General features: G+C 43.8%; 1 protein-coding gene across 1 annotated transcript; it reads left to right on the top strand.

Annotated features, from left to right (window-relative positions):
- The first annotated feature begins 14,250 nt into the window (after positions 1 to 14,250).
- Positions 14,251 to 15,306, top strand: LOC147992725 (uncharacterized). Its single transcript, XM_087539121.1, has one exon. It carries the CDS (start codon positions 14,251 to 14,253, stop codon positions 15,304 to 15,306), a length of 1,056 nt encoding a protein of 351 aa, XP_087395247.1.
- Positions 15,307 to 23,302: the final 7,996 nt, after the last annotated feature.

Raw genomic sequence — 23,302 nt, 5'->3', positions numbered from 1 at the left:
CGGATTGGACCGAGACTTGCCAAGCGGCCTTGGTTTACTACCGGTAGACCGCCTGTCAAGTTTCGTATCATTTGGACTTCGTTTGATACTCCAACGGTTAACCGAGGGACCGAAAAGGCCTCGTGTGTGTTGCATCCCAACACCCTTCCAATTTGGCACAAAACCCACCAAAACCTTCTCCATCATCTAGATCGTTCGATCACGATCGCGTGGCCGAAAACCGCACCTCATTTGGACTCTCCTAGCTCCCTCTATGCCTATATATACCCCCCTTTCCAAATCTCGGATCCCCTCTCTCTAAACCCTAAAAAAAATCGCCCGCCGCCGCCGGACATGTCCGCCACCTGAACGGACACGCCGTCGCCGCCGCCCGCAGCCAACCGGGGGCCGCCACGTGGCGCGCCGCCACCCGCAGCCACGCCGGCCCGCACGGCCCACTGAGAGCCCCCGCGGCCTGGGTCTTCGCGCGCCGCCGCCCGGGTCGTCTTCTTCGCCGCGCCGCCCGGCCTCCCTCGTCGCCGGCCGCCTTCCTCCGCCTCCACCGCGCCGGCGCCGCCCAGCCGCCTCGTCGCCGGAGACGACCCCGCCACCTCGGCGCCGCCCCGCACCTCCTCAACTCCGGCAGCTGCTCCCGTCGACGCCGGCGAGAGCCCCGGCCGGTCCGCCAAGGCCGGCCGCCTTCCTCCTCCTCCGACGCCCTCCAAGTCCCTCTTCGGCGAAGCTCCGGTGCACTGTTCCGGTGACCTCGGGAAGCGTGCAGATCTGAGATCCGAAATCTCGGTTGACTTTCTTCCGAAACCCTAGTTCATATGCTCATGTTCATCGTGCTATAACTTTGCATCCGTAGCTCCGTTTTGCGCATATAGCATATGAAAATGTTCGTCTCAGAGAGTACATCATTTCATTCCAGTGCATCATTTTCATTTGAGTTCATATTGATGCCCGAAATGATGTTAGAAGAGTGCTACTTGAGATAATTGTCAGATCTGCTGCTCCATTTAGATATTTGTCATTTTTGCCATGATTATTGTGTGCATAATATGCCCATGAGCTCTACATATGTTTTGTTAAGAGTTTTTCCATCTTTCCAGAGGTGCAACCCATGTATTTTTGTGATATGTGTGGTGACTAGCACAAGCTTGCAAAGTAAGGCATTTGCTAATGCTGATTTCAGGGACTTAGCATTTCCACTAAGTCCTTGAGCTTTTTATCTCATATGGCCACATGTTCATGTTGTTTCCTAGTGATCCGTGCCTCTTTTGAGAATGATCAGTAAGGATGTTTTGTTAATATTATAGTGCTCTATCCATCCATGTCTTTGTTTGCAATTATGGAGCACCCTAGATTGAGTCAATCGAGCTCTACTTTTGCTATTTCGTGAATTTGGGCAGATTGTCTACTTGTTAGCGATTTTGCCGAGGATGTTGTAGTTGATCCGTGCATGCTATACTATTGTTCTTGCCATGTCTAGCTTGCATTTTGTGTATTCTTGATGGGTGTATGCTTATATTGTCATGACTTTCTCTGTAGTGAGTGCATCGAGCTCGTAAACATGCCTACTTGATATCTGTTTCAGCATGCTCCAGTTTTCACCAAGTCTGAGAACTGATTATGTTTTTGCCATGTTCACATGCTTGCAATTGTATTTTCTGATCCCTTTTGGCTCAAGGTAACTAAGGGACTTTTGTTAAGCTCTTTGAGTAGCTCCATGCCATTCTTTACTTTGCCATGTTCAGATCCTGTAGCATATAGTTTTCATGCTCCGAAGAATGCTATCTGATCTGAAATTCCAGACAAGTGTTAATTTCACTAAGTCTGAGATCTGTTTACCATATGCATTTTTGCCATGCTTGTTTGAACCTGTTAATGGATGAATTGGCCGTAGCTCAGTGCTAGACTTTTGTTAAGCATCTTGAATGGATTCCTGCCATGTATTTTTATGCCATGTTTGGGTGCTGTAGCATGTTCATCTTATTGCATTTAGATGGCTACTTGCTGTAAATCGCAGAACGTGGTCATATTTGAATCGCTTGCCATTTCCAAACCGTAACTCCGATTCCGGCGTTCTTTATATCATTTTCAAGCGATTTCATCTCATCTTTCCAGTGGCATACTTGGATTTCCAAGTTGAGGCCAGGTTCATGCATTCCTTGGCACATCTTGCATATGCATCCTGCATCGCATCCCGCATAGCATATCATCCTTGCATCATATTGTTTGAGCTTTGCACGTGGTTGATTGTGTTCCGTTTGCTTTTTTGTCTTGTTTGGGTAGAACCGGGAGACGAGTTCACTAACGAGGAGCCCGTTGAGTTTGCTTTCGAGGATCCAGTCAACTCTGACAACTTTGCATGCAAGATGATCATACCCTCGAAATCACTACTATCTTTGCTTTGCTAGATGCTCGCTCTTTTGCTATGCCATGCTACGATGCCTACCACTTGCTTTCAAGCCTCCCAAATTTCCATGTCAAACCTCTAACCCACCATGTCCTAGCAAACCGTTGTTTGGCTATGTTACCGCTTTGCTCAACCCCTCTTATAGCGTTGCTAGTTGCAGGTGAAGATTGGAGACCGTTCCTTGTTGGAACATTATTTACTTGTTGGGATATCATTATATTGCCATGTTATCTTAATGCATCTATATACTTGGTAAAGGGTGGAAGGCTCGGCCTCTCGCCTAGTGTTTTGTTCCACTCTTGCCGCCCTAGTTTCCGTCATATCGGTGTTATGTTCCCGGATTTTGCGTTCATTACGCGGTTGGGTTATAATGGGAACCCCTTGATAGTTCGCCTTGATTAAAGCTTTTGCAGCAATGCCCAACCTTGGTTTTACCATTTGCCACCTAGCCTCTTTTTCCCTTGGGTTTCCGGAGCCCGAGGGTCATCTTATTTTAAACCCCCCCGGGCCAGTGCTCCTCTGAGTGTTGGTCCAAATAGAGCCACTTGCAGCGCCACCTCGGGGCAACTCGAGGGTTGGTTTTAGTTGTACGTAGTGTTCATCTGAGTGTGCCCTGAGAACGAGATATGTGCAGCTCCTATCGGGATTTGTCGGCACATTCGGGCGGTGTTGCTGGATTTGTTTTAACCTGTCGAAGTGTCTTGAAGAACCGAGATACCGAGTCTGATCGGAACATCTCGGGAGGAGGTCTATTCCTTCGTTGACCGTGAGAGCTTGTCATGGGCTAAGTTGGGACTCCCCTGCAGGGATTTGAACTTTCGAAAGCCGTGCCCGTGGTTATGGGCAGATGGGATTTTGTTAATGTCCGGTTGTAGATAACTTGAACCTTAACTTAATTAAAATGAATCAACAGTGTGGGTTACCGTGATGGCCTCTTCTCGGCGGAGTCCGGGAAGTGGACACGGTGTTGGAGTAATGCTTGCCGCAGGATTGCCCTTTAGTTATTCGACCGCGCTTTGCCTTCTCTTCTCGCTCTCTTTTGCAAACAGGTTAGCCACCATATATGCTAGTCGCTTGCTGCAGCTCCACATATTTACCCTGCCTTTCCTATTAAGCTTAAATAGTCTTGATCGTGAGGGTGCGAGATTGCTGAGTCCCTGTGGCTCACAGATTACTTCCAAACCAGATGCAGGGCCTGATGATTCCGCTCCAGGTGACGCACTTGAGCTCAAGTGGGAGTTCGACGAGGACTCTCAATGATACTACGTGTCTTTCCCTGATGATCAGTAGTGGTGCCCAGTTGGGGGTGATCGGGACCGTGTCGCATGTTGGGTTATCTTTTATTTTGGCGCCGTAGTCGGGCCATGAGTGTTTGGATGATGTAATGCTATTTATGTACTTGATTGATGTGGCGAGTGTAAGCCAACTATGTTATCTCCCCTTTATTATTTATATTACATGGGATGTTGTGAAGATTGCCTAACTTGCGACATATGCCTTCAATGCGATTATGCCTCTAAGTCGTGCCTCGACACGTGGGAGATATAGTCGCATCGAGGGTGTTACAATGAGTTAGTGCTTTCTTGTTTTTTTGTACTATCTGAATTTCATGACTCTTTATCTGCTGCCCTGAATAATTGGTTATTGGCACCATTAGGCTTGAATGCAGACTCGTGACTGTGATTTTGTTCTCTGTGGTTAGACACACAGACTTCTTAATTTTAAAAAACAGATTCGTTTGGGCTGGTTTTTGCAATAGATGTACTATCTGAATTTCATGGCTCTCTGACTGCTTACCCGAATAATTTAACACTGGGGCCAGTAGACATGATCACATGAGTGCAGCCTCATGGCTTTGATTTTGTTCTTTGTGGTTAGACATACAGGGTTAGTTCGGACTTAATTAAAAAAAATGGACTCGATTGGGCTGGTTGTTTCAAATGTACTCAGTTCTTGCATGTTCTGAGTAGTACAGGCTTGTGGTGTCAGCCACAAAGTTGCATCCAGTGGAAATATGATGTGCTGACTATATACGTAATCATTAGATTCATGAGATTTTTATAGTTTTCCAGAAATATAAGTATAATAATCTTACATGTGGAAGTAGATGGTTTTTTGAAACATGTTAGTACAACTGTAAAATGTGGTTGTCGAGTCCTGCACTGAAATACACAGCATTCTCGAGGAGTTTGCATTACAGTAGTAGAAATGTGCAGTGTCATTGACAGGAGGTTAGAATTTTTTTGAAGGAAATGAGGATGTTATTGATCATAGTAATTTCATCAGGGTGAGGATCGGTGTGGATAAATAATCCCTTTACGAGGGATGTCAATAAGTTTCCAGAGTTGTGTTCTGGATTTGGTAACCAGTAGATATACAAATCTAGCAATATTTGATGTTTTGTGGATTTGTGGAAGGGTAAAGCTGGAGTGGAGAACACGAGATCTTGAAGGTACAAGTGCCCTGCGCTTATAAGACTTCTTAGCACAACCGGTGGTACATTGCTGAGCATAGAAAACAGAACAACGGCTCGCTGTCCCATAATTTTTGTGAGACAATAAACTGGCCATCACACAACTATATTGATGTGCATGGCCAATACTTGATAAAATAGCCAAGGCAGAACAACATGAACCTTGCAATTATGTACCATATTATCGGGAGCTTTTTTGGATTGGTGGAGAATGTGCCATTCACTAAGTGGTCGCTTAAGAGCCTATGCGGAAAGATAATAAGCAGAGAACAAGCTGATGACGATGCACGGAAAACCATGGAGGTGTTTGCACGATTATGATCTATAAGGATCCACGTTCCATGTATCGTGTACAAGCGGGTAGAATAAAAAAACTTAATGTGGGCAAACAGGAGCAGCAAGCATCAGTAGTCATGTTTTGAAGATGTAGTGACATTTGGCACCACCTATCGTACTAATCTGTATTACATGCCATTTGCGCTTTCCGTAGGAGTGAACAATCATTTCCAGAGCATGATCTTTTCTGGTGTATTGGTGCGTGATTAGACACAGGCAAGCTTCAAGTGGGTATTCGTAGAATTTTTGCGGATGATGGGAGGCGTGGCATCAAGGACTGTTTTGACAGGTGCATCCTGAATTCTTAACTTTGTTGGAGTAGATGTTGTGGAGGTAAAATGTTGGGATTGTTTAATGACCAATGCTTTTTGAGTTTTTGCAGATCATAATCGGGCAATGGAGCTTCCATTAAGAGTATCATGCTAGACACAGCGTGTTAGTGGTGTTAGTGGCAAGTGGCATGTCCTAAATAAAGCTAAAGAATAATTGGGGCCACTGTACACTAAAAAGAGTGAATTTAGAGCAGAATTCCACAACGTTGTGAATCATGTGTTGACCGTGGATGAAATCGAGGAAGGGTGGCATCTGGTGCTCGAGAAATGCAGACTGTGGACACATCCGTACATCTCTCGGTTCTTTGAGAATGGACACAAGTGGGCAAAGTCATATTTCAAAGGTGTGTTATGTGCTAAGATGGCAAGTACTTAGAGTAGCGAGAGCACAAATCACATGCTCAAGAATTATGTGCCCCCTGGTTGCTGGATGCATATGTTTGTTAAGAAGTACATGAGGCTGCAGTTTGATCGTGTGTCCGATGAAAACTATGAAGTGAAGAGAACAAGAATTGTAAGTGGTGCTTATGTGCTTATCTCTCTTTTACTGCATGTGTTTTTTGATGCTTCTTCCTGAATTAGATATTATTTGGTACATAACTTTGTTACATCGGCTGCTGTGTTCATATACAGGGGAGACCGCTGATGAGGTAATCTGGCTATACAACAACATGCAAGCAAGATATACACAAGGGTCATGTTGAAACAGTTTGGCCATATCTTGTATGAGTGCGGGATCAAGAAGTGGTAGAGATCGAGAGTCGCATACATTCGAAGGCCGGGCGAAGGGAGAAGTGGTGCAGAGATGGAGGTGAAGAGTTTGACTGCGAGTGTTGACGGTTTGCTCACATGGGACTCCTTTGTGGCCATGTGTTGAAAAAAGGTGTATGCCATTGGATGCGGGCTTTTGGCGGGCGACCTCCATGTAGGTGGATATATTGAAAATTTTGATAAATTACATTTTGGAGTTTCAAAATTTTGTGAAAAAAAATTCTACACATTCATATGGATGTATTCTACATGTGTATAAAATCTGACACTGAAATACATTATGGCGAGAGCTACATAAAAAAAAGAAAATCCTGCATTTCTAATAGTAAACAGTGTTTGCACTGTTCATCAGTTTGAAAATTACGATTTGTCTTTTTGTGTAGCTCTCACCGTAATATATTTCATCTTTAAAATTTACACACATGTAGAATACATCAATGTAAACATGTATGATTTTTTTTTAGATTTTTTTGAAACTTCAAAATATGTTTACCGATATTATTATTTTTAACGACCTCCAAGGAGGTCGCCTGACATTGGCATTTTGTGATATGCCATTAGACTTTTATGTTGGGTCGATGCTATACTCGTAGAATGAGCAATGCTGAACGGTGTAGGGATTAATTGATTAGTTCGTACTCCTTGATGCATATGAATTTTCATCTTCATCTGAACTCGTAGTATTTGATAATATGAATTTTCGATCAGCAGGTGCTGGGCTTTATTCGTGTGAAACAGATAACTTTTAGTCAAATGGTGGACCAAAGATGCCCTTGATGCATACGTGTTTTTTTCAGGTGAGAGGGGACAGGAATCCGCCGCAGTACTACCAGGACTAAAAGATGGAGCTGAGCCGTGGCCCATTCCGTTAGATGCCGTCTGGGCGGGCAGGGCTCTAGCGGGGGGCCGTAACATCCATGAACCGACAATGATGGGCCAGTGCGCAGCGAAAAAAAGAAATACGGGTCGCTATACAAAGAACCAGACAGTTGTTGGCGCGAATCTTTATGGGAACCGGCGATGTGGATAAAGAGCTCATCTGAGCTCGTGCTCAGATAGGTACTTTCGTTGATTTTGGTTCTTCATAGCATTATCACCCTCAAAAACATTATTCAAGATCTCATGCTCTGGACTCATCGGATGAAGAAGCCAGAAGAAAAACAGGCCGCCTCCCCCCCCCCTCCCCCCCGCGCGCGGTGATTTTTCAAAAAAAAAACATATGACCCTCTACTTAATCTGATATCTTCCTTATTAGGTCAATCCCATTTACAAATAGGAAGTGTAGCTGGGCTGCGTATGTGTATGACTGAAAATTTGACCGTGCTATGAACACCATGCATGGCGCCTGCGTTTGACCGTAGCTGGGCTGCCGCCGTACCTCATCGATCAAACCCAGTTTGATTCATCTCAAGTTTTAGCAGCCTGCTTCAGACTGTTCTGCCGTCTTGTGCAATGCAATGGAACCATTTTTTCTTCCTTTTGTTTTGGCATGCAGGGCGTGCGTGTGTGAGTCTTGGGAGATTGCTTAACATGATCGATGCATGTTGTGCTAAATTAACGAAGCAATGTCGAGGAGTTGCACAAATCACGCGGGCGTGCGCCCAAACTCGAAGGAGTGACCGACAAACATCACATCCATCCCATAATGCCCATTGTACAAACTCGATCGTGCAACGAACTGTGGACCACTATGCAGTATACTTTTATCCTTTGTGTGATCTACGAGGTATGCGTGTTGTTAGCGCGTACTTCCTCCGCAAACAAATATAAAAACGTTTAGATCACCAAACTAGTTTCTGTAACTCGACTCATGCACGAATGGCTCAGACGGTGGAGAAAGACCGGAGAAGAATCTTTCTTGGCGGAGAGCAGTGCTGACTACGCGCTTGCCTCCATCGTAGGCCTCTGCTGCCCTCTCCGCATACCACAACGCGCTTCCTCTGCTGTGTACCTATCTGTAGCCGTGACCACCAGCACAGTACGGTGCCGGTAGGGCATGCAGGGATTGGCTGGGCAGTTGGTGTGTTGTCTCATGTCTGAACGGTCCTGATGTTACCTAGCTAGTACTCCCGTATAAAGTCAGATCATCTATTTTGGAACGAAGGGAGTATAAACTAAATTAAGATTGATGAATCATGGAGCTGGTTGCGAGTGTGAAACAAACGGCCTTCGTGTAGCCGATGCAGTGCAAGGGTGTCTCCTGTGGCAAATTTGACAATTTTAACATGTAGATGAAATCATTTCACAAAATAAACTGCTTCTAAAAATATTTCACTCAGCTACCTTTTTGAATGGCGTCCGACATGAAGGCGTCACACTACATTGTGCAACGCCTGACTGACAGACGCTGCACGTCTGCTCAGCGTCGCACCCCAGACTGCCTAAAAATTACTAAGTCAACGTGCAGAGCCTAAGAGCTCTCAAGCGCTGCACACTGACTTAGTAATTTTCGGATCACACGGGTGCGACGCTGGCTAGGCGTGCAACGCCTATCAGTCAGGCGCTACAGTATGTAGTGTGGCGCCTTCGTGTTGGGCGCCACTCAAGAAGGTCATCTGAATGAAAAATTTTAAGGGCAGTTCATTTTATGAAATGATTTCATCCATAAATCAAAATTGTTAAATTTACCGTCTGCTGTGCATGGCCCTGTCACTCTCAATGAAGCTTGGCTTGGTAGATCAAACAGCGGAGGATGTAGAGATCGAGTGCAGCAGAGCAGAGCACGCAGTGCATGCATGCATGCACGCGTGCATGTGAGACAGTAATATTCAGAGGTGATATATACTCGAGAAAGTTAGAAACGCCACTCTCTCCACTCACTGGATTTCCTAGCCTCCATATTTTCGTTGGCCCAAGCCATGCTAAATCATTTTTGGAGGCTCCCGGCATCCGGCAAGATGCAGTGTGAACCTACACTTGCAACAATTTCCCGGCAACAGCAAGGCTGCGACAGCGGTGCGCTGACCCAGAAAAAGAGGCGGGCGGTTGGTGCCTAAAAAGGACAATAACAACGGTGGTGTCTGGTGTGCAAGTCAAAAGGATCCCTGGCATGGCAATGGCATGATTATTTGTGAATAAACGGATTTCCTTCGTCCACGAATTAATGTACATCTAGCTTTTGTTCTAAGTTAAAGTTTTAAAATTTTGACCAATGTTATAGAAAATAGTAGTAACATATAAGACATAAAATTAATATATAATCAAACTACATTTCAAGACGAATCTAGTGATACTAATTTGGTGCCATAAATGCTTTTACTTTTTCCTAGAAAGATGGTCAAAGTTTTAAAACTTTGACTTAAGACAAAAGTTAGATGTACACTTATTCGTGGATGAAGGAAGTACATACTTACAGAACTCTTGTCTTGTTCTTGGTCTTTGCTTAAACAATCGTAGCTAGCTAGCTAGCTCCATGGGTAAGAGATGATCAGCTTAGCTGAAAGGTCTGAATGTGGCACTGGCCCAAACGACATCTCCGCATAATTGCCATATCCTTTGCACCAGGGTAATCCCTTGACTTTGCACACCAAAGTTCGGCATGCCAGGTACTGATGTACTCCCTCGGTTTTTATTTACTCTGCATATTAGAGTTGACTGAAGTCAAACTTCTTAAAGTTTGACCAAGTTTATAGAAACGAATACAAATTGATATAATAACAAGTTTATATGATGTGAAAGTACATTCAATAATGAATCTAATGGTATTGAATTGTTATTGTATATGTTAATATTTTTGTCTATAAATTTAGTCAAAGTTGACAAAGCTTGACTTTGACCAAAGCTAATATGCGGAGTAAATAAAAACGGAGGGAGTACTAGTACAAAACATGCACTTTTAGATGAGTTCTGCTGACCAATCGCTTCATCCACCATCAGTATGGCACAACTCTCTTAGTACTGTATATGGTGAGGGAGAATACACGTTCTGAACATCTGAATGCCACAGTAGCTAGTAGATAACATGAGCAACTCTATCTGTATTAATTTGTCCAATGAAATGCAGCACCTAGGTTCTGACAATGCTACTACTATTTCAGTAAGTGACATATATTCATATATTACTTGCTACTTAGTACAAGTGAAAGTAGCCACTCACTTTAGAATAGCTACAGTTTTCTTGGAGAAAAAGCATAAATCCTTATCAGATAACCCAGTCCAAGATCCGCAAGAACAAGTCTAAGATTACACCAAATGAAATCACAGTTCACAGAGAACGATAATTCCTCTGACCATAAAGGGGATTCTTGGACCCTATCTGCATGGCCGTCAGCACTCGCTACTCAAATCGCTTTCAGCATCTATCGACACGATGTGAGCATTCATATTACAAAAACAGGGATCGACGGAGACAAAGCGAGTCCTTCAGATTATATAAAGAGGAAGGCTACACTGTCCAAAGAGAAGAATTCCAGAAAAATATTACTGAAGCCTGCCTTTCTATACCCTGTCTCTCAGTGGAGTGTGATCGTCCCACCCAACATATGTAGCAAGTAGCACTTGAAAGCTCTTGAAACCTTTGTTAATCAATTATATGTGCGGCTTTGCGACCCGGTCATGATGGTGGCTTAGCCCGGTAAACCAGCGACGGTTGAAAACAATGGCATTTCTAGCTAGCTTTAGCTTTTGACAGTGACCAGTAACCAGTTGGTAACTAGAACGTGCCTGATTTGGACATGTTGTTACAGTGGAATCTATACGGCTCTTGTACTGCACTTCTGCTAGCTGCTGCTTTTCTAGTAAGACTGCGGGAGTCTCCGTTTGAACATGGAAAGATTCCAGCTTTTTCGCCCACGTTTTGTGTGTATCCGGTGCTAATTTGAGAGGGCAAGGTAGCAAATAGGATGTTGTTTTCAGAGATTCTTGGTTCAGACAAAGGAATAGTTTGGAAAATCTGTCTTGGAGTATTATTCTTCTGAATGGAACATTTTTTCGATTAAAAGGGCACTTTCATTGAATTCTGAATGAACAATGTGGTCGAACTAGAAGGGTTACTCCCTCCGTCCAGGTGTATTAGTCATCTAAGGAGGTGCATCGCAACCTAGGCGTGTAAGAGGAAAACTAAACCACAGAGGAAGCCAATCACGTCGCTCGTGTATCAACTCAAAGCATGCTATTAATTGGGGAGATTAAAGCCGTGGTGGTTCAGCTGCTGCATGCAGCCCATGGTCTCTTCAAATCCCAATCAGCACACCACACAAATCACATGCATTGGTCGATGTAATTAATAAATGGGTCTAATTAGTACACACTCAACTAGTATTAATGCTTCATGTCGTAGACTGGTTGTACTGGGGAGTATCATATACTAGTATCATGTCATATAATACTAGTGTATGATACTACATTCGTAGTACATAGTACTATCATAGATTAGGCCTCCTTTGGTTTGCAGGAATTTAATAGAAATTTTAGAGGATATGATTGTTATAGGATTTTTTTTCTTTAGAGCCCTTTGGTTCATAGGAATGAATTCCTATTCCTACATAGGATTGATTCGTATCCTTCACATTTCATAGGAAAATAAAAATGAGCCTAGACTCAATGGAAAAATTCCTTTGGTGTCAACCAAATGACATCTCGTTTCCTATTCCTACTCATAGGATTTGAGATACATGTCATCTCATTTTCTACAAAATTCCTATTCCTACGATAATCCTATCCTATGAACCAAAAGAGGCCTTAGTAGTATCATAGGTGGTCTCATTTATTGCCATGCATGACACATAGTAGCATAATATTTATTATGATACGGTATCTACCTATGTTACTATAACGCCTTCTCTCTTCTTTAATTGTCTGCTGCATAAGCATGTTTGCGAGTCCCAAGCGCATGATACTGATTATGTTAGGCTGGCCATAGTGGGGTAACATAAGCGGTATCATGCACTTGGGACTCGTAAACATGTTTATATGGGAGACAATTAAAGAAGAGAGAGAGGGTTATAGTAACACAGGTAGATACAGTATCATAATAAATGTTATGCTACTATGTGTCATGCATGGCAATAAATGAGACCGCCTATAATAGTATGCACTATGGATGTAGTATCATATGCATGATACTAGTATATGATACTCCCCACTACGACCAGCCTTACCCCCGCTATGGCTAGCTTTAGTGTTTTGTGATTATTTCATTTTCATTAGATGACCAATACACCGAGATGGAGGTAGTAGGATTCTTTCCTCCCCTACATGGTGTGAATTCAAAGATATAAGGGTTCAATATTTTGAATGAACCATGTACTATGAAAATTCTGCCCCTTTTTTGGACTCATAAACTAATCAGCGGCTCACCATTTTAGAGCAAGTATAATAAGGTACAGTCAGTGGGCTATAAGAATTAAGCAATTATATTTGTGGTGAGTTGGATGAGAGAGAATAGGAGAGAGAAGGGAGGCGGGCTGTAGATTAATAGCCGGTTGCAACACGGGTTTCAAGAAACATTGTGAGAGTCTATGGTGGGTCATGCATTAATAAAGTAGTACTATTTAGCAAGTAGTTACCATACATATTGGCTATTATGTTGGCTATATGTGGCATGTCAACTCCATGTAACCGGTTGTTGGCTATACTATTAACCATGCTCTTAAGGCAGAGACAAAATGATCACTGGTCCAAGTTGAACCATGCCGGAGGGCAGTCCAAGGGCTGAACCTTGACTTAGAGTAAGCTAGTAGTTCAATTATTTAGACTACCCATAGTACTCCCTCCTTTCCGGTTTATAGGGCTCAATTCAAAAAACTCACCAACCAAGGTAGATGGTGAGTGGTGGAAGAGGGTCCGGGGCAGGTGGCCTCGACTCCTTCTTCTTCTCTGGCGGCTAGGGTGGCCGCACCTCCTGTGGCGCCCGCGACGCCCTCAAGCTAGAGGGTCGGGGCGGCCGGGGAGTACGGGCAGGCGGCCCACGCTCTTCCCTCCTCCGGCGTGCCTGCGTCCCAGGGCCATGGTTCGAGGCCGACGTCGATGGGGCCGTGGAACTCTCCGCCACTGCTTATGGCAGCTCATGTCGTTTCTTCGAGGGATGCAGCCCCGCCGAGTGTTGGGGGTGAGGCCGGTGGCCTTACTCCGAACGGGGCCTCTCAGGAGGAGATCATTGCGTATGGAGGGATTCCGGATCCGGTATCTGAGGGGCGACGTATGAGTTGCCGTCTCCAGGATATTCCGGAGGTTGATAACATGCAGCAGCGGTGCGCCATGAGGGCGGCCATGCTTCATGACATTGAGGTCACTACTGGTATGTCGATCAACACCTCTAATTCCATTCTGCATTTTTCTAATAATGAGATTATTAATAATTCAAATCATTTAGGAGTTTCACTAGGTAGTAATGATAGTGAAATCTCTAATTCCGTAAATGATATCCTGGATTTGGAAGCAGAACGCGCTTTAGAAATGATTCGACACTTAGCAGCGGTCAAACCCATGAATGATTCAGATATAGATGCGTTGGGGGTCAGGGTGCTCGATAATTTTTGTGCGGATCTAGCACCATCCCTTCCTGAGTTATAGGCAGAGGATGACACTTTTGAGGCTGCAGATGTTAGATCCACGGAGCCCGGTTGTGGTGACCGGGTGGAGGATCAAAACAAACCTAAACTCAAGTGGAAGCAGAAAATTTACCTTGCTTCGGCGGTGCGTAGGAGTGCTAGGATCCGTACTACTAAAAAAATTCATGACGAAATATGAAAGGAATCTTTTGGAATAGCAGAGGTCTGAAAGACTTGGCTAAGAGAAGGTTTCTTGCATATGCGTCTATTGAGCATAGGTTGGATTTTATTGCTCTCTTGGAAACTGGTAGAGATAATTTTTCTCCCCAGTTTCTGAGTACTTTATCGGGAGGTGTCGATTTTGATTGGCACTGTCTGCCTCTGAGAGGAAGATCGGGTGGGATCTTACTTTGAGTTGGATGCGATTCGCTGGAAGTCCGAAGTGTAGTGATGGGAGATTTCGCAGTTAAGTTTCGGGTTAGGTCGAAGGCCGATGGGTTTAATTGGGCACTGGTGGCAGTTTATGGTGCCACGCAGCCCGAGCTCAAACCTGAGTTTTTGGCAGATCTTGTTCGAATTTGCGGTTCTGAGCAGCTTCCAATCCTGGTTGGGGGTGATTTCAACATTATTAGAAGAAGAGACGAAAAGAACAATGATAATTTCAACGGCATGTGTTCGTTTATGTTTAATACCATTATTGAAATCTTGGATCTGAGAGAGATAGAGCTTTCGGGTAGAAAATACACCTGGGCTAATTCTTTGCCAAATCCGACGTTTGGGAAGCTGGATCGAGTCCTTGCGAGCGCCGAATGGGAACAGAAATTTCCTTTGGTTACAGTGCAGGCGCTTTCGCGCGGTATTTCTGACCACACGCCTCTACTGGTGGACTCTGGTGAGGCAACCCACATGGGGAACAAAAACTCCTTTTCGTTCGAACTGGCATGGTTTGAACGAGAAGGCTTCTTGGATTTGGTAGCCAGGGAATGGGCTAAGGATGCAAGAGGTAGGACTTCGGTTGAGCGCTGGCAAAATAAGATAAGGCACTTGAGAAGCTTCTTGCGTGGGTGGGCTAAGCATCTTAGTGGGATTTATAAGGTTGAAAAGGAAAGGCTCCTTACATTTATTCAGTCCCTAGATCTAAAAGCCGAGTCCACAATTCTGCAAGCCATGGAGCTCCATGCTAAACTTGAGGTGGAGATGCGATTGAAAGAGCTTCTCCGTGAAGAGGAATTGAAGTGGGCGCTGCGGGCTAAGGTTCGCAAAGTCGTCCAAGGGGACGCGAACACTCAATTCTTTCACATGATCGCTAATGGCAAGCACAGAAAGAAGAGAATCTTTCAGCTTGAACAAAATGAAGGAACGATTCTAGGACAAGAAAACCTAAAATTATACATAACCGAATACTACAAGCAGCTATTTGGGCCTCCGGAGGATAATCTGTGTCCCTGGATGAGTCTAGGATTGAGGATATTCCTCAACTTGCTACTGATGAGAATGATATTTTGACTGCCCCATTTTCGGAGAAGGAGGTGTTTGAAGCTATTTCACAGATGAAAAATAATAAGGCTCCAGGGCCGGATGGATTTCCGACGGAGTTCTATAAAAAGTGTTGGCATATTGTTAAGGCGGATTTGTTACCGATGTTCCATGATTTATTCTCTGGACAGCTTCAGTTATTTCACCTGAATTTTGGAACGATAACCCTGCTTCCTAAGAAAACAGAGGCTGTGAGAATTGAGCAGTTCAGGCCGATCTGTCTTCTTAACGTTAGTTTCAAAATTTTCACCAAGGTTGGGACTAATAGGCTCACACATATTGCACATTCTGTGGTGCAGCATTCCCAGACTGCTTTCATGCCGGACAGAAACATCCTAAAAGGGGTTGTGGTCCTTCATAAAACGCTCCATGAAATTCACACGAAAAAACTAGATGGAGTGGTTTTCAAGGTGGATTTCGAGAAAGCGTACGATAAAGTCAAATGGCTTTTCCTTCAACAGGCCTTACATACTAAAGGTTTCGATGAAGCCTGGCGACGCTACGTAGAATCCTTCACACAAAAAGGGAGTATTGGAATTAAAGTGAATGACGACATAGGTCATTATTTCCAGACACATAAGGGCCTGAGACAAGGTGATCCGATGTCTCCTATTTTGTTCAATATTGTAGTTGATATGTTGGCAATTCCAATAGGAAGGGCTAAGGAGGCTGGTCAGGTGGGTGGCTTGGTGCCTCATCTAGTTGATGGAGGTGTGTCTATCCTATAGTACGCTGATGATGCGATCATCTTTATGGAGCGTGACTTGGCGAAAGCGAGAAATATTAAGCTGGTGTTATGCTTATTTGAACAATTGACCGGGTTAAAGATTAACTTTCATAAAAGCGAATTGTTCTGTTTTGGAAGAGCCAATGAGGAACAAGAGGCTTATAGGCAATTGTTTGGGTGTGAATTGGGGACTTTACCTTTTACGTATTTAGGTATACCAATTCACCATCGTAAGCTGACAAACAGAGAATGGAAGTGCATCAATGATCGATTTGAGAAGAAACTAAGTTGCTGGAAAGGAAAGCTCATGTCATACGGAGGCCGATTAATTCTTATTAATTCGGTTCTCACGAGCATGCCTATGTTTCTCTTGTGTTTTTTCGTGGTCCCGGTTGGAGTTAGGAAAAGTCTGGACTTCTATCGATCCCGATTCTTCTAGCAGAGTGATGAACTAAAAAGAAAATACAGACTCGCCAAATGGGATATTATTTGTCGACCAAAAGACCAAGGGGGTCTTGGCATTGAAAATCTTGAAGTCAAGAACAAATGTCTTCTCAGCAAGTGGCTGTATAAGCTATCTGTAGAGACTGAGGCCACATGAGCGCAGATTCTCCGTAGTAAGTATCTTCATTCCAAAACTTTGTCCCAGGTGACAGCGAGGCCGACGGACCCGCCTTTTTGGAAAGGGCTCATGAGAGTCAAATCATAATTTTTCAATAGGAAAAACTTTATAATCGGAAATGGCGCCAACACGCATTTCTGGGAGGATACTTGGCTAGGAGAGACACCCATCGCGCTTCAATACTCGTCTCTTTATAGTATTGCTCAACGTCGCGATGCTTACTTTGCAATGGTACTTCAGTCCATCCCCCTTAATATTCAATTCAGGAGGACGCTAGCCGGTAATCGTTGGGAAGCATGGCTCCATTTAGTGAGTAGACTGATGGAGGTTCAGCTGTCTCAACAGCCCGATCAGTTGCGCTGGAAGCTTACTAGGACTGGGGAGTTTACAGTTAAATCAATGTATCTCGATGTTATCAATTCTAGCTCCATTCCTAGTTCAAATATGTTTGGAAAGTCAAAGTTCCTTTGAAAATTAAAGTGTTTATGTGGTTTGTACATAAACAAATCATCTTAACTAAGGACAGTCTGGCGAAGCGTAACTGGACAGGACTAAAAGAACATGCGGTGCCCCCATGTTTGGTTTTGGTAATTGATGACAATCTCTATGGACTAATGGTTGCCTTGAGTTATATTTGAAGGTTTTGTCCATAGGCTTTTCTTGGAGTACATGTGTTGGTTTCAAGGAGAGTTTGTGTCGACCAAGGTGCTATTCAAGGAATGACCTAAAGATTGGTCTTGTGAGAGGTTGATCAAGACTAAGTCAAAGAGTGAATCAAGTTGATCAACCCACAAAGCGTAGAAGATGTACCAAGAGGGATCAAGTGATCCCATGGTATGGTAAGCATTGCCAATTACGCTTTGTGTACTAACCCATGGTCTTCGTGACGGTTCTTTGTGGGGTTAGGTTGCGGTGTGCAAGTTAAAGTGGAGCATCACGAAGAGATCAAATGCTTGAAGCTTGCCGTACTTTGTGGTGACAATGGACTTGTGAAGATGTGCGGAAGAGTGGCTCACCCATGGTCTTCGTGAGAGTTCTTTGTGGGGTTAGGTTGCGGTGTGCAAGTTCAAGTGTAGCATCACGAAGAGATCAAATGCTTGAAGCTTGCCATCCTTTGTGGTGACAATGGACTTGTGAAGATGTGCGGAAGAGTGGCTCACCCATAGTGGAGTATGGGGGAGCAATCAACTAGTCGTCATCGAGTCAACACAATCAAGAAAGGTGGTCCAACTTGAGGGAGTCAAGATCATCATCATCTAGCTCAAGTGGACCATGTGTAAGGCAAAGGTTTGCCCTTGATAGGTTTTCTATTTTACCGGTCTCATGTTGGTAGTTGGGAGACCGGGTTATAGGATCGATTGTCGTACTATCAGGGGGGCTCTCGATGAGTAGCTTGATTGTATCGTTCGTTGACAGCTCAAACCATTGCATCCTTGCATCATCTTTCTTGGTTCTTGTTTGGTTCTCTTTGTGAGTCTTAGAGCTTATGGTCATCTTGATGACAAGCTCGAGTTCATCGAAAATGGAGTTCACATGCATCTTCTATGATGTTTTCGATGTTGGAGGTTATGCTCGTTCTTCTCTGTTGGAGGTCTCACTCCTCCATTTGTTAGGCATACCTCCCCTGCCTCTTATTACTATAACCAGTCGCTGTTTTGATGCTACTCGTCGTCTTGTTTCCAACAAGCTTGAGTTTGCTCAATTCGAAGCTCATATGCAGAAGTTTTGGCAGTTCTTGTTTCCTTGAGTGTGGTTTTTGTCTGGTCCCAGCGGTAGTACCGCGAGCCCAAGCGGTAGTACCACTTGGAGCTCTCAGTCGTAGTACTGCTGCAGTGCCGCTCTTCTATCGCCTCGATTTTGGGTCCTGCTCTTTTCGTGTCGGGTTTAGCAGTATTGCACTGCAATAAGGCATGGTAGTATCGCCTAAGCGGTAGTACCGCTCCGGTCGGGCGGTAGTACCGTTTCTGCTTCACTGCCGCCATACTCTGCTCTGCCTGCCTCTTTTGGTCCCGTGTTCTTCTCCTCCAGCGGTAGTACCGCTGGGGTGAGCGGTAGTGCCGCTTATATGCGGTACTACCGCCCCAAGGTTCATGTTTTGTTGCTCCTTTTCCCTGTTTCTTCCGCCTGAGCGGTAGTACCGCTCGTGTGCGGGCTGAGCACATAACGGTTGGATTTTCCCCTCCTATAAAAGGGGGTCTTCTTCCCCAATGAACCTTATATTTTGAGCTCGTGTTCTTCCCCCTTTGTTGACCTTCTTCGAGCTTGCTAACTCTCAATCCCTCCATGGATACTTGCTAGTTTTTGAGGGAAAAGAGAGAGGAGATCTAGATCCACATTTCCACCAATCACTTTCTCCTCTATGTGAGGGGAACCCCTTGGATCTAGATCTTGGAGTTCTTGGTGTTCTCCTTCTTGTTCTTCCTCTCATTTTCCTCCCTAACATTAGTTGCTTCGGTGGGATTTGAGGGAGAAGGACTTGGGCACTCCGTGTGCCCTTGCCATTGCATTTGGTGCATCGGTTTGAGTTCTCCATGGTGATACGTGGAAGTTACAAGTTGAGAAGCTTTTTACTCTTGGGTGCTTGGTACCCTTGAGCTTGTTCCTCTTGGGTGCTTGGGCGCCCTAGACGGTTGAGGTCACCTCGGAGCCATATTCCATTGTGGTGAAGTTTCATGGTGTCGTTGGGGGAGTTAACCCCAACCTTTGTGGTGTTCGGAGCTCAATCATTGTGGTGTAAAGCTCCGGGCAAGCGCCGGGGTCTCCAATTAGGTTGTGGAGATCGCCCCGAGCAATTTTACAGGTTCCGGTGACCGCCCCCAAGGGTTGACAAAGTGTACGGGTTCGGTAACCTCCCCAAGGTTGCCATTTGTACGGGTTCGGTGACCGCCCTCAAGGGTCCCTTAGTGGAATCACGGCATCTTGCATCGTGCGAGGGCGTGAGGAGATTACGGTAGCCCTAGTGGCTTCTTGGGGAGCATTGTGCCTCCACACCGCTCCAAACAGAGATTAGCATCCACAAGGGTGTGAACTTCGGGATACATCATCGTCTCTGCGTGCCTCAGTTATCTCTTAACCGAGCCCCTTTACTTATGCACTTTACTTTGTGATAGCCATATTGTTTCTTGTCATATATCTTGCTTAGCATAAGTTGTTGGTGCACATAGGTGAGCCTAGTTGTTTTAGGTTTTGTGCTTGACAAATTAACCGCTAGGTTTATTCCGCATTTGTTCAAGCCTAAACCGTAATTATTTCAAAACGCCTATTCACCCCCCTCTAGGCGACATCCACGATCTTTCAATTGGTATCAGAGCCTCGTCTCTCTTTATAGGGCTTAACCGCCTAGAGAGTAAGGATGTCGACTAGGGGTTTAGGATTCTCTGACACTCTTAATTTCGATGGCACAAATTTTGATGTTTGGGTAATTTGCATGCTTAATCTCTTTAGGGTCATGGACCCAAATTTAGAGCGAATTGTAGATATGGGTTTTTCTCCTCCAAAGGATCCACAAAGATTATCTTTAGAGGATGAGAAAAACTCTTATCTCAATGCTCAAGCTTCTAATGTTCTTTTTGATGCTTTGAGCAATGTAGTTATATTTCAACTCATGCCATTTCAGGATGCTCATGAGTTGTGTACAAAGCTTCAAGATAAATATGGCGTGTCCAAGTTTTGTGGGGATGATTGTTCTCCCTCCACCTCCGGCCGTGTTGAGTTCTCAACTTCTTCTACTTCACCTACATGTGGTTTGCCACAAGGTAATGAAATAGTGAGTAGTGTTGGTCATTGCAATTATGATAGTATGCTTATTGTGGATGATACTTCATCACTATCTTATTGCAATGCATCTTCTTTGGACTTTAACACTTCGAGCACCATACATGTTTCACATGCTTGTGTTGATAGTCCGTGCATATCTTTTAGAATTTTTTTTGACCAAATCTCATGATGATATGCTTGCTATATCTTGTTGCCATGATAAAAATGCATGTATTTCCTCGAGTTTTTGTGCTAACAATGTAGAGGAAACCCAACACTCCATGGTACAAGATGTGGTTTTAAATGGTGCTTCAAGGGATCCTACATCATCATTTATTGCTTTTTGCCTTATGGCTAAGGCTTCAAAGGTATCTCCTACTTTGAAACCCAATATGTCTCTTGATGATGATGTTGATGCTAATGATGATGAGGATAATGATGAAGAGAATGATAATGTTGCCTCCTTAAAAATTAAGGGGGAAAAGGTTTTTAAAGCTCTTCATAAAAATAAAATTGCTCGTTCCAACTTCATGGAAATCATGTCCATTGCCATTGAGGGCAAGAAGTACATTGAGGAGTTGGAATCTCATCTCGAGGAGCATGAGGTCACCATTGAGAAAATGGAAGGTCATGAGCGTGACTACGCTAATGAGATCGCGGACCTCTCTCAAGCTCTTGAACTTGAACAAACCACCAAGGAATCTCTTGAGGAGACTTTTTCTCTAGAATTATCTAGAGTGAGGGAATCTCGTGATAGAGCTCTTGAGGTGGCCAATGATTTTGAAACTAAAAATGAGGAGCTTGAAGTTGCACATGCTAAACTCCTTGAGGACTTTGAGCACCTCGAAAATGGCTCAAGGGTCATTAAGAGTGAGCTCATCAAACTCAGCGAGTCTCATCCTCAACTTAAAGCTTCATATTCAAAAGAGCTTGCAAAGTTGTCTTCTCCTCTTGTTGCTAATGATGATGCTTGTGCTACTAACTCTATCTCTTGTGAAGCATCCATATTGAAGGAGAATGTTGAGCTAAGGGATCAACTTGAGTTGCTATCTAGCAATCATGGGATGTTGGAAGAAAATCATGTAAAGCTCACAAGCTCTCATAATGATCTTCTAGTATCCCATAATGTGCTAAATTTAGCTCATGAGGCCATGCTTGATAAGGTAACACCTAGTGAGCCTCATGTGGATACTAGCACTACTTTTATTCAAAATGCTATATTGCCTTGTGCTAGTCCTCGCAATTTATCCATGCATAACATTGGTACATCTTGTGATGAATTGCTTTCCTTGCCTTGTTGCTCTAACGATGAAGCTTATACTTTCTCTAGTTCTTGTGTTGAGACTAACCATGTAGAGGAAAATTAAAGAGCTCAAGGCCCAAGTCACTTCTTCGAAGAAATACTTGGAAAAGAGTCATGAAGGGAAATTCACACTCAACAATATCTTGAGTGTGCAAAAATCCCCCAATGACAAAGCTGGACTTGGATTCAACTCCAACAAGAAAAAGAAGTCCAAGGTGAACCAAAGGAAGGGCCAAGAACAAATCAAGAATTCGGCCAAGATTGTTTGCTTCAAGTGTAAAGTAGAAGGGCATCATGTTAGATCTTGCCCATTGAAGAAGAAGCCCATTAGTGACAAGCAACAAGGGAAGCGGCCACAAGTTCATTCTCATGCTCAACCTCATGTTGAAGAAAAGCCTCTTCCTAATAAGACTCAAGCTTATGCTTCTCAAGTTGAGAAATCAAGTGAGAAGAAAGTGAAGAGTAGACGTTGCTACCTATGTCGCGAGAAAGGTCACCTCGCTTCTTCATGCACTAGTGGTAACTTATCCAACCCAATTATTATTGATGATGTCTATTCTCTTGGGAAGGATAAGGTTGGCAATGTGGTTGCCAAGTTTGTTGGTACTCAAAGTGGTTTGAAGCAAAGAACCATTTGAGTAGCCAAGCCTACTGTGACTAACCTCTTAGGAACCAACTTGGTTGGGGACCAACAAGCTCAAACTTGATCAATAGGTGATGTTGGAGGTCATTGGAGACTTGGCTACACTATGAAGAATTAAGGGGACTTCATCATTCTTATTGTCTCAAGCCAAGTCATTCAGATTATCAAGTTTCTATCTTATATCCAATGTTATTCCTTGTGGTAACTCGTGCTTAAATTGTTTACATTGAAAGTTACTTGCCCCTTTGCATGTTTGGCTTTGTTCCTTGCATGTGTTTGTATATGTTGTGCTTCCAACTTGATTATCTTGAGCAATCAAGTATGTGTGTGTTGGTTTGCACATCATGTCACTAGTGCAGAACCGGGCAATGGCACCGATTTGTAAGGCCCTTTAGTACCGGTTCGGTAACCGGCACTAAATGTTGGCACTAAAGCCCCCCCTTTAGTACCGGTTCAGCACGAACTGGTGCTAAAGGGCAACCACGTGGCACGAGCCAGCTCCGTGGGCGCGTAGGACATTAGTACCGGTTGGTAACACCAACCGGTACTAAATGTTTGGGTGTGTTTTGGTTTTATTTTTTATTTTTACTTTAATTTTGTGTTTTCAATTTAATTTAGTGATTGTTTTACATTATAATGAGTTGTTAAATCATTAGGTGAATGTGTACCGCGGATTAGTTTGACTGGATGCATGTGGATCCTAGCTAAGTCATCAAGTATATGTCATATCCATATTATATATACTTGATCACCTAATTAAGTGATCGAGGTAATATGGATATGGCATATACTTGATCACTTAGCTAGAATCCATCCAGTTCGAACTAATCTGCGGTTTCTTTCATAAATGATATAATAACTCATCATCATCATCATCATATTAATATAAAAACTCTTGCATCATATATATCATCA

Source organism: Triticum urartu, chromosome 1A (genome assembly GCF_056163025.1).
Source record: "Triticum urartu cultivar PI428250 chromosome 1A, HENAU_Tu73, whole genome shotgun sequence".
NCBI classification, from domain to species: domain Eukaryota; kingdom Viridiplantae; phylum Streptophyta; class Magnoliopsida; order Poales; family Poaceae; genus Triticum; species Triticum urartu.
Note: the sequence above shows the minus strand (reverse complement) of the source record. Positions and strands in the feature narration are given on the sequence as shown.